This window comes from Hydractinia symbiolongicarpus, chromosome 1 (genome assembly GCF_029227915.1).
Source record: "Hydractinia symbiolongicarpus strain clone_291-10 chromosome 1, HSymV2.1, whole genome shotgun sequence".
NCBI classification, from domain to species: Eukaryota; Metazoa; Cnidaria; class Hydrozoa; order Anthoathecata; family Hydractiniidae; genus Hydractinia; species Hydractinia symbiolongicarpus.
Window position 1 is genome coordinate 24829574 of NC_079875.1, and position 14628 is coordinate 24844201.

The 14628-nt window shown below is 31.7% G+C and overlaps 1 protein-coding gene across 2 annotated transcripts in view; it reads right to left on the minus strand.

The window, feature by feature from the left end:
- The window catches only part of LOC130647989 (cartilage oligomeric matrix protein-like), a 12564-nt gene extending 6044 nt beyond the window's left edge, over positions 1 to 6520 (minus strand). For both annotated transcript variants that reach the window (XM_057454017.1, XM_057454010.1), the window contains exons 1-5: positions 6120 to 6520; positions 2333 to 2388; positions 1803 to 1866; positions 767 to 1012; positions 39 to 143 (exon numbers count right to left, since the gene is read on the minus strand). In XM_057454017.1, coding sequence (XP_057310000.1) covers positions 39 to 143; positions 767 to 1012; positions 1803 to 1851 — 400 coding nt within the window. In that variant the 5' untranslated portion in view covers positions 1852 to 1866; positions 2333 to 2388; positions 6120 to 6520. The remainder of the gene's footprint in view (positions 1 to 38; positions 144 to 766; positions 1013 to 1802; positions 1867 to 2332; positions 2389 to 6119) is intronic.
- Between the last annotated feature and the right edge of the window lie 8108 nt (positions 6521 to 14628).

Consider the following 14628-nt stretch of genomic DNA (forward strand, 5'->3'; position numbering starts at 1 on the left):
GGATACGATGTACACCGCTGTTGAAACATTTCTCTTACTTGTATCTTGCAGCGTAACATATTCAACTCCAGTCTTTCCGTAGAATTGCAAACCATATTTTCCAGTTTTTCCCGACCTCATCCACAGTCCAAATAATGGTGTCGCTAAAAAAATAACGATCATGACGACTAGTCGTTAACCCGAAAAGGGGGAGTGTACTGGTTGGCCATCATTAATACTTCATGTGTCAGTGTTTCGTGTAGCGGTTCGGCTACTATTTGGTATTTGGAATGGCTATTGCTATATAGACAAGTTTGCCCGCCCTTTTTATTCCGCCCAGCTTGGCTCGATTGCAATCAATATATTTTAAGGAACAAACTTTCGCGATTAAGTCATTTTTCGCGAGGCCTGACTCTCGCGATCTAGACCAAAAACAGCGCAAACTTCATTTCGCGAAACCTTCTTTATTCAAAGTAGACGTTTATTACGGATTCGCCTGTCAGCGAATTATTCACTCCGCAAGGAACGAAAGCACAAAATACGGCTATTATAGAGATTACTCGCTAACCCGTTGAAAAATTAAAGTATCACACTTTGGAGGAGCGGGAGAAGTGGTGGTCGTGCCGGAATGAAGCTGTTCTGTGCCATTTTAGATTATAAATCAAATATAGACTGATTGTTTAGAATTTTGTTTTTCGTATTAAAAAAAAACCCTAAATAAGCCTCTTCCTTTCACAATTGTTGAAATCCGTGTTCTGATAATTGTGTTTCCGAAAAAATGTGGTACCTGTGCGCTTCTGTTCTAACCAGAGAATAGACCCTTTATGGTATGGTTCGGGTCTTACTTTGAACGTGATAATAAACGAATGGTGTTGTGTGAAAAGTTCGACCACTTCTTTTAGAACCTCATTAACAGCAGTTATACCGTTAGACGTTCGACCAAAATAGTAACCATTTCCCACTTTGCAGCTTGTCGTAGCTTGCACACCATTTTGACCATCTTTTAAGTTAAAAGAATCAAGAATGTCCACCTCTAAAATATGGCGAAGAAATTATTTTTAACTTATATACAATTAACATGCCGGCCTTAGGAACTTAAATGTTGAGTTTCAAATTATCACGAAAAATTAAAAATTCAGTCGCACAAATTTGTACGCCATGAATTAACCTTGTTTACCTGTTATTTATCAATACAACAAAAGCGCTTTCAGCTGTTGAGAGGATTAATTTCTAGGGAGATATAATCACCAGTTTAATATAAGTCACGTGACCGATGAGTTCCTCATTAAGCATGTGAAGATATTAACATCGAACACAAAGCTGACATGCGCAGTATGATAGACAAAACGGGAGATAAAAATTTCAGAAAAAATTGATGTCATAGACGTGTTCCCTCCCTATTAATAAGATGGCAGATTTATCGGTTTTTTATCTTAATAACAAGTCTTTTAATTGGTAGATTAACAGAAACTATGGAAACTTTCCCTAGCAACGCCTTCATAGTTATGAATGAATAACAAAAATTTTAAATCGCCAGCATCATATATATTCTCAAGCGAATCACGCAGTCGAACATTAATGCGAAGGAGCAGCCCAAACCTCCAAAGGTTAAAACCCCTGGGGTCAAGGTTGGTGGCATAACCTGATAAACTCCCATACGGAGGACTTCATTGTGACGGTGGAGAGGTCATAAATTATGGAATGATCATTTTAATTGTGGGAATTGTACGATTGACATTGAAGGGTGACAAAAACTTAGTAAAAGTGAAGTGGATAGATAAATAAAAAATATATCGCTTGTCAATCAAAATAAACAAACATACCCAAAGTGTTGACGGTTGACAAAAACAACAATAAGCCGATGCTGAGCATGTTATGACTGTAAAGCTAAAAGAATGAAATTTGAGTGGGTCATTCGAAGCTCGTATTTACGACGAACATCCCATCATCCCGTGTAAAACATAACACAATCTTCTATTAAAAAACAAACCTACAATCTCTTATATTTGTCCAGCCTCACACTCTTTCTCCAACTTCAGAATGATGATGAAAAAAAACTGGCCACAATTATATGTTGTACAATAATGTAATCTTTGCAATGACAATAGGCTCAATTTAAACGCACTGTTATGGAATGATCGTTTTATCATCACAGATAAATACAAGCGAGCTTCGAATTTCTGAGTAGCATTTCATGCACGAAAGACAAATATATTTTGAAATTATTCTACAACAATAAGCTGATTTTAAACACAAAAATAAACTCGGACATTTTTTCAAAAATCGTCGATGTGTAAATAGATTCTTATATTGCGCTTAACAAAATAATAGTTTGAAATAATAAACTAAATACCTGCTGTTATAAACGATATATTGCGAGTCAATCTTTTCACTTTCTTGAATAAGCTTCTAAAGATGGAAAAACTTCAAAACACTTTATGCTCATCAATCACTCACCGATCTCCTACGCAGATAATAAAAAATGTGTCGTGTGGTCATTGCTGATATAACTTTGTATTAGCGTTGTGAGCGCTTTGGACACGAGTTATTCTTTTTTTTCCCAAGCACCATCCACAATACTTATGATAATCCAAGTGAGAAATAAACCTTCCACGGCAACACGCAAAGTGTTTATGAGTCACAGTCCAAAAATTGATTCATTTTTTCCGCGGACTAAACACGTTTTTGAATTTTCACTACAGGAAGATATTCTTTTATATAGCACCATCTGAAAATGTACCTAACTGGGGCTACGCCAATACGTTCCATTTAGCCGATTTGCGAAATTTCAAAATCTTCACTAAGCGTTCTGATAGACGTGCGCTGTATGCGAGGGCGATAATAACGCAGCAGTATTTAACCCAGTTGTTGTGTCTTTAAAGTTTCTTGGCTTCAACGTGAAAATATTTACCAGTTTCTCAACTTACGCAAAACTGTTGTTTTAAATAAACAGCTTAAAAAAAAAATTAGACAAAAGATGAAAAAGATAATATAAAGGTAGTATATTTTTAAGTCTTACATTCAATATTTTAACTTTACGTATTTATTGGGGACGACACGGGGTTCAAACTTTTAATAGAAAATAATATTGAAGAAAGGGACAACAAAATCATGAGTTAAAAAACGACTAATGCTGTGCTCCGTCTTTCCAAATGAAAAATTGATTTACACGTTCGCTCAAAATCTCTAGCCTGGCGTATATTTTATAAACGTTACAAAATTTAAGTAAACTTTTGGGTGCACACCCTACGGTCAAACTTCACTTGAAAGACCTGCTATAAGATTGTTTTGCAAGACACTCTGTGGTTAAACTTCACTTGAAATACCACTTATTGATAAACAACTTCCGAAAAATTGAGGCTTGGCACGCATGTCATATTTATTTCCACAATAATCGAGCAAACTTGCTTCAAAAATCAGTCCAGGCAAAGTTCCACTTTACAGCACGTATGATTTTTGTTTAACTTTCGACGTGTTTGGTGGCTAGCTGATCGTGTTCAACGAATGGTTCTTTTTCGCTCGCATCTAACGCCTGTTGTGGATTCAAATGGCGGTACAGGCTGTTGGTACTGTATAATTTGTCCATAAAAGACGGAGAACCGGCAGCCGAGGGGTCGGTATACACATGCAGCCCATTCATAAGCTCGTTCATATGAAATTCTCGCTTCTCTTTTAAATGCTCCAACATTATTTTTCCAGACACTTTTCGCTTTTCATTTTGCAGACGTTGCAACTTTTGTTCTAAAATAAAAATATTTAAAATAGCTGTATTTAGACTATGAAGGGTTTCCAGGCTAGTTTTTTCACAAGCTATACGAGACTTGACAAGCTTTTATTAAGAAGCGGTAAGTCTTTCGTAGAATAGTTTGGCTATTGTTAAACCACGAGTGAATAAACAGTATCCTATTGCGAGCAAATCGGCTCGCTGTACTGCCTTGAAATTCGGGACGTTTTCGCAAAAATACGCTTATTAAAGCAATCATTAAATACATGAATTGGAAAAAATTGTCACAATATATACGTATTGTTCGTTTGATCTCTAATGCCGAAAAGTGTAAGAATTAAAAGTTTTAGTTCAGCAATTATGAAATAAAGATATAAAATGAAGTCAGCTTTCACTTAGCTCGGTTTATATTCCACAAAATACATATCGCAAAAAAAAAAAGGAGATCATAAAAAGGAGAGAATAACAGTGTGCGGACTATAAAACTCATTAGCGCACAAATGACAAGCGCTGGTAAAAATACAGGTTTTTTGCGTATCAGGAACAGATGAAAAAAATTAAAATCAATTAAAAATTAAAAAAAAATTGCGAGTTATAATCTTACGAAAAATTTGCCAACGAAAATTGCATTATTACGATTAGTTTATTTGAGTACAGCACACTTACAAAATGCTGAGAGATGCCACTTCATACAGTCATATTTTTTTTCAAAGGGCGATAGCTTATTTTGAACTATATTCACGTTGGACAATATTATTGAATGAATGATATCTTTAAGATACTTCAAATGACCAAGGATTTATAATGACAGTCTTTGTCTTTTGATACGGAAATTCTATCTCGGTATGGGAACAAGTTTTTAAACTATCGTTTTAAAAATCTTCGCATCAGGAGACAATCTCTAAATTCAGCAAAATAGTCCGTATTCTGTTGGAGTCTCAGTGCTAGCTATAATATGGACAAAGTTTTTGAATAATGTAAATGACTGAATCATCGCCCCTGTCAAATAAGTTCCCCAGGGTAGGAGTAATTTTTTAAAATAAGCACCCCTTGAGCTTATTTTGTCCCTTAGTTTTACCAATTACCAAAGCAACTTTTTTGTTTGCAAATCGGTCTTATCATAGACTCCTCCTCAAATATCGTTCAAATTATGTGTATTCACTTGAGAAAAATTTAATAAGCGCTCGAATGGTGGAAATTTTAAGTAAATAATCATTTTTATGTTCTGTTTTATGGTATATAAATGTATATTAATCCTTTAAATACGATATTTCTTCAAGTGTGATGTGAGTATAAACAGCAAGAAGATATATATATATAAACAAAAGAACATAACAATCTGAGATCAAGTTTAAAAAACAGATTAACAGTGGAAGGATTAAAACCTGCTTATAAAAGGGAATATGATTTAATATATTTACATTTAATATACATTTATTTCTTGAAATCGACAACAGATGAATAGCCAAATGGGCCTGTTCTTTCTTCTCTTGTTTGTCAGAATAATGCGCACTCATATATAGAACTTAATGAACACTAACAAATTATCCTTATATATGAAGTCTGTAGTTCATACTAGACAAAATAAAAAAATTCATAAGCAAAGAAATATGACAAGGCGTAATTCAGAAAAAAATAAGGTCTGAACGAGGATATTTTTATTTTTTATTTATATCCAAGAATAAATTGTAAATAACATTGATTTAAGACTTTAAGTAACTGTGTGTTTAGTGCTAAGTATTTAGGAGGCTAAATATCGTGACACAACAGCTGCAAAAATTGTTTTATAAACGGTCTCTGCATGGTAAAATGGTGCCTTGAGGTGTGAGAGTGGTAGAAACTAATTTCTGTACAAAATAACCCACTGCTATTTTTTATTAGAATATCAAAATGTATAATTATTCCTTATTTCTCTATTGTTTCTACCTGAAATTCAAGCCTTATATTTTTATAAAGTATATTCGTATAAAAGAAAAAGTGTGCACCATATTGAACGTTTTAGAAAAATTACAGAAACAATTGCAAAGCTTAAATTATTAAATGAGTTCTTTCTTTTTTTTAAAAAAAACATGTGACCATGTGACCACACAGTTATTTTTATAGAATCAAACCTTGTATTTAATTACATTTCATGTCAAAAGAAATTGTTACATGCTGTAAAATAAACAAGAAATGCTAACTAACCATTTTTCGCATCCAAAAATTATAATGCATTCATTCTTAATTAGTTGCATAAGTTGTTACACTGGCTGATATCTGGAAACAACCCAAAGCATTAGAAGTCCGATTTTATGTACGCTTTAATTCACAATTCAAACTCAAATAAAATAAAATATTATTATATCTATTCGCTGCTAATTAGTTTAGATAATTATTCCATTTTTTGAAATCACGAATGATAATTTTTAGTACGTACCAAGCTTTTTTGTGTATTCTTTTTCATCTAAGGAAAGATTTCTTTCAGTCATGTTTGCAACAAAATTATCGCTAAATCCACATGTTTTCTGACCCACAACTTGCTCACATTTTGCTGACCAAGCATCACATTGCATATTTAACTATAAAATAAATTGATTGACAGACTTAAGGTCAACCCTTTCTTAAACTTTAAACACTTTTGCAATTGGGATGGAAAAATCAATCAAACTTTCATCTTATGGGACTTGTGGGTGACAATTTAATTTTCTAATACAAGAGGTTCACTACAGTACCAACCTTTAAAACCTGTGAGTTATGACCTGTGTTATTGTGTTTTACATATTCAACTTAAGATTTACCATGACACTGTACTAGCATGATGGTGACTTAAAAATACGAGGGAACAAAAAAAATAAAAATAATAATAAATATTTATTTATTTATTTATTTATTTATCAATATTTATACGGGATAAAACATTTCAGATAAAATAACTGCTTTACAAATGTGTCCTGTTTAAAAAAATATTAAAAATAGCTAAAAATTAGTTAATATTTGATTAAAATCTAAATAAAAACGATATGGGAAAAAATTGAAGAAAATGTGAAACAAAAGGCAGAGAAAATGATTGAGTGTGGACACAAATTTTGAGTAAAGACGCTCCTCAAATAGGACACATCTTGGAAAACAAAGAAACCAAATTTCATAACATAAACCTAAATATAATATTGCTCTAATTTCTTTTTAAATGTTACATAACATTTTTCTTTTCTAATATCTAATGGCAACTTGTTGTATAGACCCATGTAATAAAAACCACTTTAATTTAACTTTTGTTAAATTTAACTACACAACACACATTTCTTATTATCATACTTTTTTGATTGTTGTAATGTTTGCATTTTTTGTGACCTTTCTCACTCTGTTGTCCAGAGACACAAACCTTTTCTGTTGTGTATTTGTAAATTTCAGGTTGATGAAACGTGATAAGAGGTATTGTAATAAAAATAATAGTATCAGTGTTGTCATTGATTTGCGATCTCAATGTTGATAGGAGACGAAGCCTTGTTGAAGCTTTCTAGTAGGCTGTGTCAAAATTCACTTGCATGCTAGTTTTGAATCCAGAGTCGAACCCAAATATTTATACTGGCTTGCCGTGTTGACTTCCACAAAATTGTAAAATAGCTTGATCTTGTGAAATACTGATTTCAACTTTTTACCAGTTCCGAATAACATCGCCTCCGTTTTTCCTCTTTTTAAGTTTTTAATTCTCGATTAGGTACTGTTCAATATTTTTTAATTCTGAGTTAGGTACTGTTCAATATTTTTTAATTCTGAGTTCAAGATATCTTCGATGTAATTCACATTGCTTCCAGCAATATAAACCACTGTGTCGTCATCGAATTTGATAGTACATGCTCTAATAAGCAAGTTATCAAAATCATTGCAGAAAATTAAAAATAAAAGCGGTCCTAAAATAGATCCCTGAGGGGCTCTGCATTTTATATTCTCAGTTTAGATTTGATGTTATCAATAAACACCTGTTGTGTATGGTCGAATAGGTAGTGGGTAAACGATTCTAACTCTTTGCCACAAATATATATATACAGTAGAGTCTCCATAACTCGAACCTCTATAACTCGAATCTCTCCTTAACTCAAACAAATTCGTTGGCACCGTGAAAATTTCCTAATAAACTCTTATAAAAAAACCTCTACAACTCGAACCTCCATAACTCGAATCTTCCCTTAACTCGAACAAATTTTTTTGTCCCTTGGAGACTTTTGTCTCCATAACTCGAATTTTCTGACATCATAATCAAAATTCGAACAGTTTTCCTGATAAATTGGATCTAAAAATCTTGTTAATACGTGTTTTGCAGGCCTTATTATTAATTCGAATGATTAATGATGCGTCATCCAAACCTTTCGAACGTCTTTTTCGAACGTTTTCGAGAAAATCTAAAGAATTTCAAAAGAAAGACACTCTCATAACAATGTTGTCTGTGGCAGGATTAAAAGTGTATTGTTTTGACCAACTAATGATTTAGAAGTCCTTGATTGTATTTCTCTCTTTGATAAAAAAAAATCAACAGGTCCTTTCAGCATTCCGTACCAAGTCCTTCTTCCTACTAAAAAACTCCTCGCAGTTCCAATTGCTAAATTAATCAATCTTTCCTTTTCAACTGGTATTTATCCATCTTCTCTTAAAATTGCAAAAGTTATCCCTGTTTACAAAAAAGGCTCAAATGTCGAACTTTGCAACTATCGGCCCATATCTTTACTTTCAAACATTGACAAAATTTTCGAAAAGCTTATTTTCAATCGTTTATATAATTTTTTTTCTATGAACAATACTATCTTTCCAGATCAGTTTGGCTTCAGGAAAAAATTTTCTACCTCACACGCCTTACTAAACATTACTCAAAAGATTATGGAAGCTATTGACAATGGTCTTCTTGTTTGTGGTGTCTTCATTGACCTACAAAAAGCTTTCGACACTGTTGACCATGAAATTTTAATTAAAAAACTTTATCACTATGGTATTCGTGGGGTCCCTTTATCTTTGCTGCGCTCTTTCCTAACCAACAGAGAACAATTTGTGTTTATCAATAATTCGTCATCTTCACATAAACCTATTCGTCATGGTGTTCCTCAGGGCTCTGTTCTTGGTCCACTTTTATTTCTACTCTATATTAATGATCTTCATACTGCAATTAAACATTCCATGGTCCACCTCTTTGCAGATGATACCAACCTGCTAAATATTAGTAAGTCCGCTAAACAACTAAATAAACATCTTAACTTGGATCTCAAATTCCTTTGTCAATGGCTCAATGCAAATAAAATCTCATTAAATAAATCTAAAACTGAACTTGTTATTTTTAAAACTCCGTTAAAACCAATTTCATTTAATTTTAAATTTCTAATCAATGGAGCTAAAATCGTTCCTAGTGATACTGTCAAATACCTTGGTATAACTCTTGACCCAAAATGTGTTCTTCGTCAAATTTATTTTGCTATTTTCTACTCCCAAATACAATATTGCTCCTTGGCATGGGGCCAAAAATCTTCTCTTACCCGTCGAATAGAAATTTTACAAAACCATGCTATCCGTATCATCTCTTTTAGTACTTTCAATGCTTCTCCTACCCCACTATACGGGAACCTTAACTTAATTAAATTCTCTGACATGATCTGTATACATAATATAATTTTCCTACTGAACCTTTATTATAAAACTCTTCCTATTAGCCTCATCAATACTTTCGCAATCGACTTCGCCCATTCCCACCACACCCGTGCTGCTGACAAAGGCTTTTTGAATCTACCTCTTGTTCATTCAACTGCGTTTGGTAAAAAGTCTGTTAAGTTCTTTGCAATAAACTCATGGAACCGTCTTCAAAATTCCTTACCCTTTAAAATCTTGAGTAAAAATACCTCTGAGCTAAAAATTTTTTTACATAGTCACTTTATTAACACATATAAAATCTAATTACAATTTTATTTTATTTCACCCAGTCCAAATTCCTTTTTCCTGCTTGAAGGTTTGTTTTAAGCAGCTTCCAGACATTTCATGCTATTTTTGACTTTGACTCTGTGATATCCTCGTCTGAATGTTCGTCTTGTCCCTGTGTTGTCCTGTGGCTTCGTCCTACCTGTTGTTCTCCCAGGTAGCTAGCACGTTATTTAAGCACATAAAGTGCTTTGTGCTAGTTATCCTTTTATTAGGTAAATGTTCAATATATTTTTCATATTATATATTTTCATTGTAAACTCCTAATAAAAAAATAAATCTCTCTCTCTCTCTAACCTAATAGCCCCCTTAAAGTTAGACTTAAGATTAAATATAACGTTTTTATCCAGCTGGTTCACGTAAAGGGAGGATATTGCGCTAAAAGTTGAAAACCTCTACAACTCGAATGTCTCCATAACTCGAACGATTTCCTTTTCCCCGTGGCTGTTCGAGTTATGGAGACTCTACTGTATATATATATATATATATATATATATATATATATATATATATATATATATATATATATATATATATATATATATATATATATATATATATATATATATATATATATATATATATATATATAGATAGTCGTTAACCTGTGGATAAATCCACGGCTTCGCCCGTCCTTTATTAACCGCATGTCATGTGTCTCACTACTGCGGCTACCATTTGCGTGATGGACAGACGTATACGGGTATTATAATATAGACATATAAGAAACCGTTGGAAATTTGAATATTTCTCATTTTCTGAAAAACTAATAAGTTTCAGGGCAAGAAAATTAAGTATATATGTTGTTGGCAGCAACCCTAATTAAAATAAACGCAAAGGAATTTTAAATTATATTTTCGAAAATTTTTACAAAAAGTTTTTTACTTTTCTTCATAGTCAGAACCTTCTTAATATTATGGTGCATTATGGTGAGGAAATTGAGATTATCTCTACTTTCTTAGCATTGGCCCCAAACTTCCCCCTGCCTAATAGTGGATAGCTACTGTTGTAAAATTGTTTATTTTGTCTAGTATAAACTATAGTGGCCCCAAACACACTAGGGAAGACATGTACATAATTCTTGTTTATAAACAAAGTAATGTTCTGACAAATTCCTATATGATCACATGATGAAGAATTGGTGGTTTACTGCAACAAAAAGGTGGTTTACTGCAACAAAATGCTAATTTGACGCACTGTTTCTAAGTAGCAGAATATTGAAGTCTAATTTGGATAACAAATGCCTAATAAGCACCACAAAAATATAATCATAGAATAAACCAATATAAAGACGGAACCACACGCTCTTTGATAATTGTGAGAAATGAATAAAGAGCCATCTCTTTTTTAAAAACAATTTTGCGGGAGCCAACGTCAAGTAAACAGCCTTTGTCAAGAGGTGGCACAAACCGATCATATATTTTATTAAACATTGTATTTTCTGATGTTTGATGGTTTGCGTATATTTATTTTTTGATCAGTTTGGTGGAGTAGTTTTTCATTAAACATGTTTATAATCCCCAGACCTTTTATGCAAATCGACAGGCAAAATAATAAAGCTGGTAAGTTGTGGGCCAGTCCATTTCCAACTTTATTTTCAGTTAGAGAAATCTTTTGATTTTGAAATTAAAATATAGCTAGCTTGCATGTGTAGTTTAGATTTAGATCATTATCAGCGAAAAGATGCTAGTAGTAGCCACAGTACAAAAGTTTTTAACCATAATTTGACTTTCTTTACCTAGGTCTGCATTTTTCTGCCTGTCAACTTTTCTGATTTTTCTGCGCATGCTGAGGAATCCCGTAAAAACGTAAACATTATTGACAGTTCTTGTATATAGCTAGCTAAATAAAACATTACAATGTTAGGCCCTTACATTGAATGTGTAAAGTTAAATGTGCAACTAAAATTTAGTAACAGCAAATATTGAAGTAAATTTTTCAACTTTAATGTGACCTCGTTAGGGGAAGGAAAACACAATTATAAAATAAACAATATCTTTCCGTGTATCCAAAATGCGATTCCGTGGTTTTAAAATTAAATTATTATTAGAACTACGTCATTTAAATATGACGTATTGTTGCGTAATACCGAAATGCATTGGGTGCGCATTTAGCAAGAATTCGCAGAAAAAGCCTGCTGGAGGCACACGCACATGTTTTTGAGATTTTGTATACCGTTGAAGTTTTCAACTAAAATAAAACCTTTCGAACTGTAATCATCGTTTAATAATCGAAATAAATAAAACGAATAATGAAAATCTAGATGGTAAGTTGTCAAAGTTTTTTTTTTAATATTCTTGGATATTATAAAGAAAAAATAAAAGCTAGAAATAAATCAAAATCGAAAATTTTTTTCACTGGATACTTTGTAGATTGTAAAGAGAAACAGAAATATATATTCGAATCCATGGAAGATGTCGATGTAGCAGTTAGAAATCTCCAGATAAAATCATTATCCCATTTCTCTGTTTATCAAAATAATAAATCATTCGGAGTTGCTGGTGAGTTTTAAGTTATAATAAAAAAAATTGATCTTTTGACCAAGACCAAGAGAAACAATGGCAGTAGAATCCGTGACCTAAAAGGGACATTCAATTTTCATTTTAAAATAAAAACAAATTTCAATTTTTTTATCAATTTTTCTTTTTTAATTTAATACAAAAAGAAAATTTAAACTCAATTTTCGTTTTTCGTTTTCAAATCAAAAAACAAAAAAGGAACTTCATATTTTGGCAAAAAAGTACGCTCTCCTTCGCAGACGTTTTTCTTCTACGAACCCAAGGATTACTTTGAGTCATTTGGTGCTAAAAATCCCAAAATGTAATATCAATTTCCAAATTTTTGATTTTTAATAGAATTTCAAATTTGAAAATTAAATCAAATTTCGTTTAAATCAAGAATTGAAATTCAAGTTCAATTTTTGATTTTGGTTTAAATAGAAATTTAAAAATCAAATTAAATTTTTGATTTTTGAGTTAAATCAAAATCAAAAATTGAAAATCAACTTTGATTTTTAAATTAAATTAAAAAAGGAAATTCGATTTTATTTTTTTTCTGAAGAATAATCACTTTTTTTTATTATTATTATTATTATTATTATTATTAGCGGACAAGGATTTACGCAACATATTACGTCTACTTACAATGGGGAGAAGGGTCCTTAAACCTAGCTTAAACCGTGGGCCAGTTTTTAAACTTTTTCCGAGAAGATTTTGAAAATAGTGGATAATAATTTATCAACTGTGCGAGAAAATCTTCAAACATTTCAAAAATTACGGAATCAAGCTACAGATTTATATGTCATCGATTTGGACTTAGGAAGATTCCTTAAAACAATCTTATGAAAATATTGCGCTTGAAACGCCGCATTGTTTAGGTTGGATCGAAACGAAAAGGCATATTTAGTGAATTGATTAAGTAGTCGATGTTTTGACAATATGTTTAAAAGAGAATCTTACAGCAGATTCCCGGTCAGTGAAAAGAAAAGTTTCGTATAGCGAACTTAAAGCGTCACAGTACTTCTCGCAATGGATACATAACACAAATTTTGTTAAGAACAATTTATATTTTAGGAATGATGATTTTTATTTTTAAAAGCGTTTTTGAGAATCGATTCAATACGTGCTTCTATTTATTTTATGTGAGGTAGAATGTAAAGTAGAAAAAAAAAACTTTGCACGCTTTGAATATTATGCCGAAAGCTGTTACGAAATTTAATATATTGAAAATTTTTCAATACGTCAGACTTGTGGTTGAAAGAATAAATTAGGCTACGTTTTCAGTGAAGAAGGTCATAAAAAACTTTGTTGCTCTCTGAATAGCTTCACTTCTAACTCCTATAAAGTACTAACATCGCTCAGCGTGGAACCGATACTCCATAAAATTGTAGATAGGTTTTCACAACTCATTTTTACAACTTACAGAGAACTTATGCCGCAAAGTTTTAATTTTTAGCTAAAACAAATATTTGTTTTTCCTAATTGTTACAATAATTTAAGTCATTTTAGGTAAACCTTTTTTGTCACGGAAGGTAAACTTTAAGGTTTGAATTTAGAAATCAGGAAATCTAAATATAAGCAGAACATCAGAAAATCAGAACAAATGAATGTAGACGGAAATAGTGTTAAATTATTAATGTTTCTTTTTTCTTCAGTTCAAAGAAAAAATAACTAAAAAAGGAAAATCTAGAATATATAACAATGTTTTACTTTTAATAAAAAATATCTTTCTTCTCTCTAAAAACAATTATGTTCGAGCTTCCTTTATAATTCATGAAAAAAAATGTGAAGCAGAAAACAATTTATTTCCAAAGTTATAGATGTGACATAGACATTTGACAATAAACGAACACTTGTATAAGAATAGCTTCTATTCACCAGTTTCAAGAACTTAAATGATTTTACTAGTAAGGATAGTAAGGATAAGAAACATTTTTTTTAGAAAAAAAAGTTAAATGCACATATAAAAAAATTACAAATTGTTTAAAATTGCTAAGATATTTTCAAAAACATTGACCGTAACGGTCTCGTAAAACTCGTTACGGCATGGGGGCATCGTAATTCCGTCCATTGATCCACACACGTGGAGCATCCAAGTACTTGTTTGCAACACATTGAAATTTTTTGAGAAAAAAAAGAAAGAATTTCTTCAGTAAAAATTTTATTCATGTCTGTTTCTGTGGTAAGACAAACAACATTTAACTGAATCCTACGAATGTTATACAACTCTTTACACTTCACGTCAATTGATCTGATAGGCCAGAATTATCACATGACTTGTCACATGATTTGTTACTCCTTTACTAACTTCCTTTACGCATTTACGAGTTAAAAATTTTCAATTTTCTATTTAAATCAAAATTGAACTTGAATTTCAATTTTTGATTCAAATTAAAAATCAAAAATTGAACTTAAAATTCAATTTTTGATTTAAACGAAATTTGATTTAATTTTCAAATTTAAAATTCTCTTAAAAATCAGAAATTTAGAAAT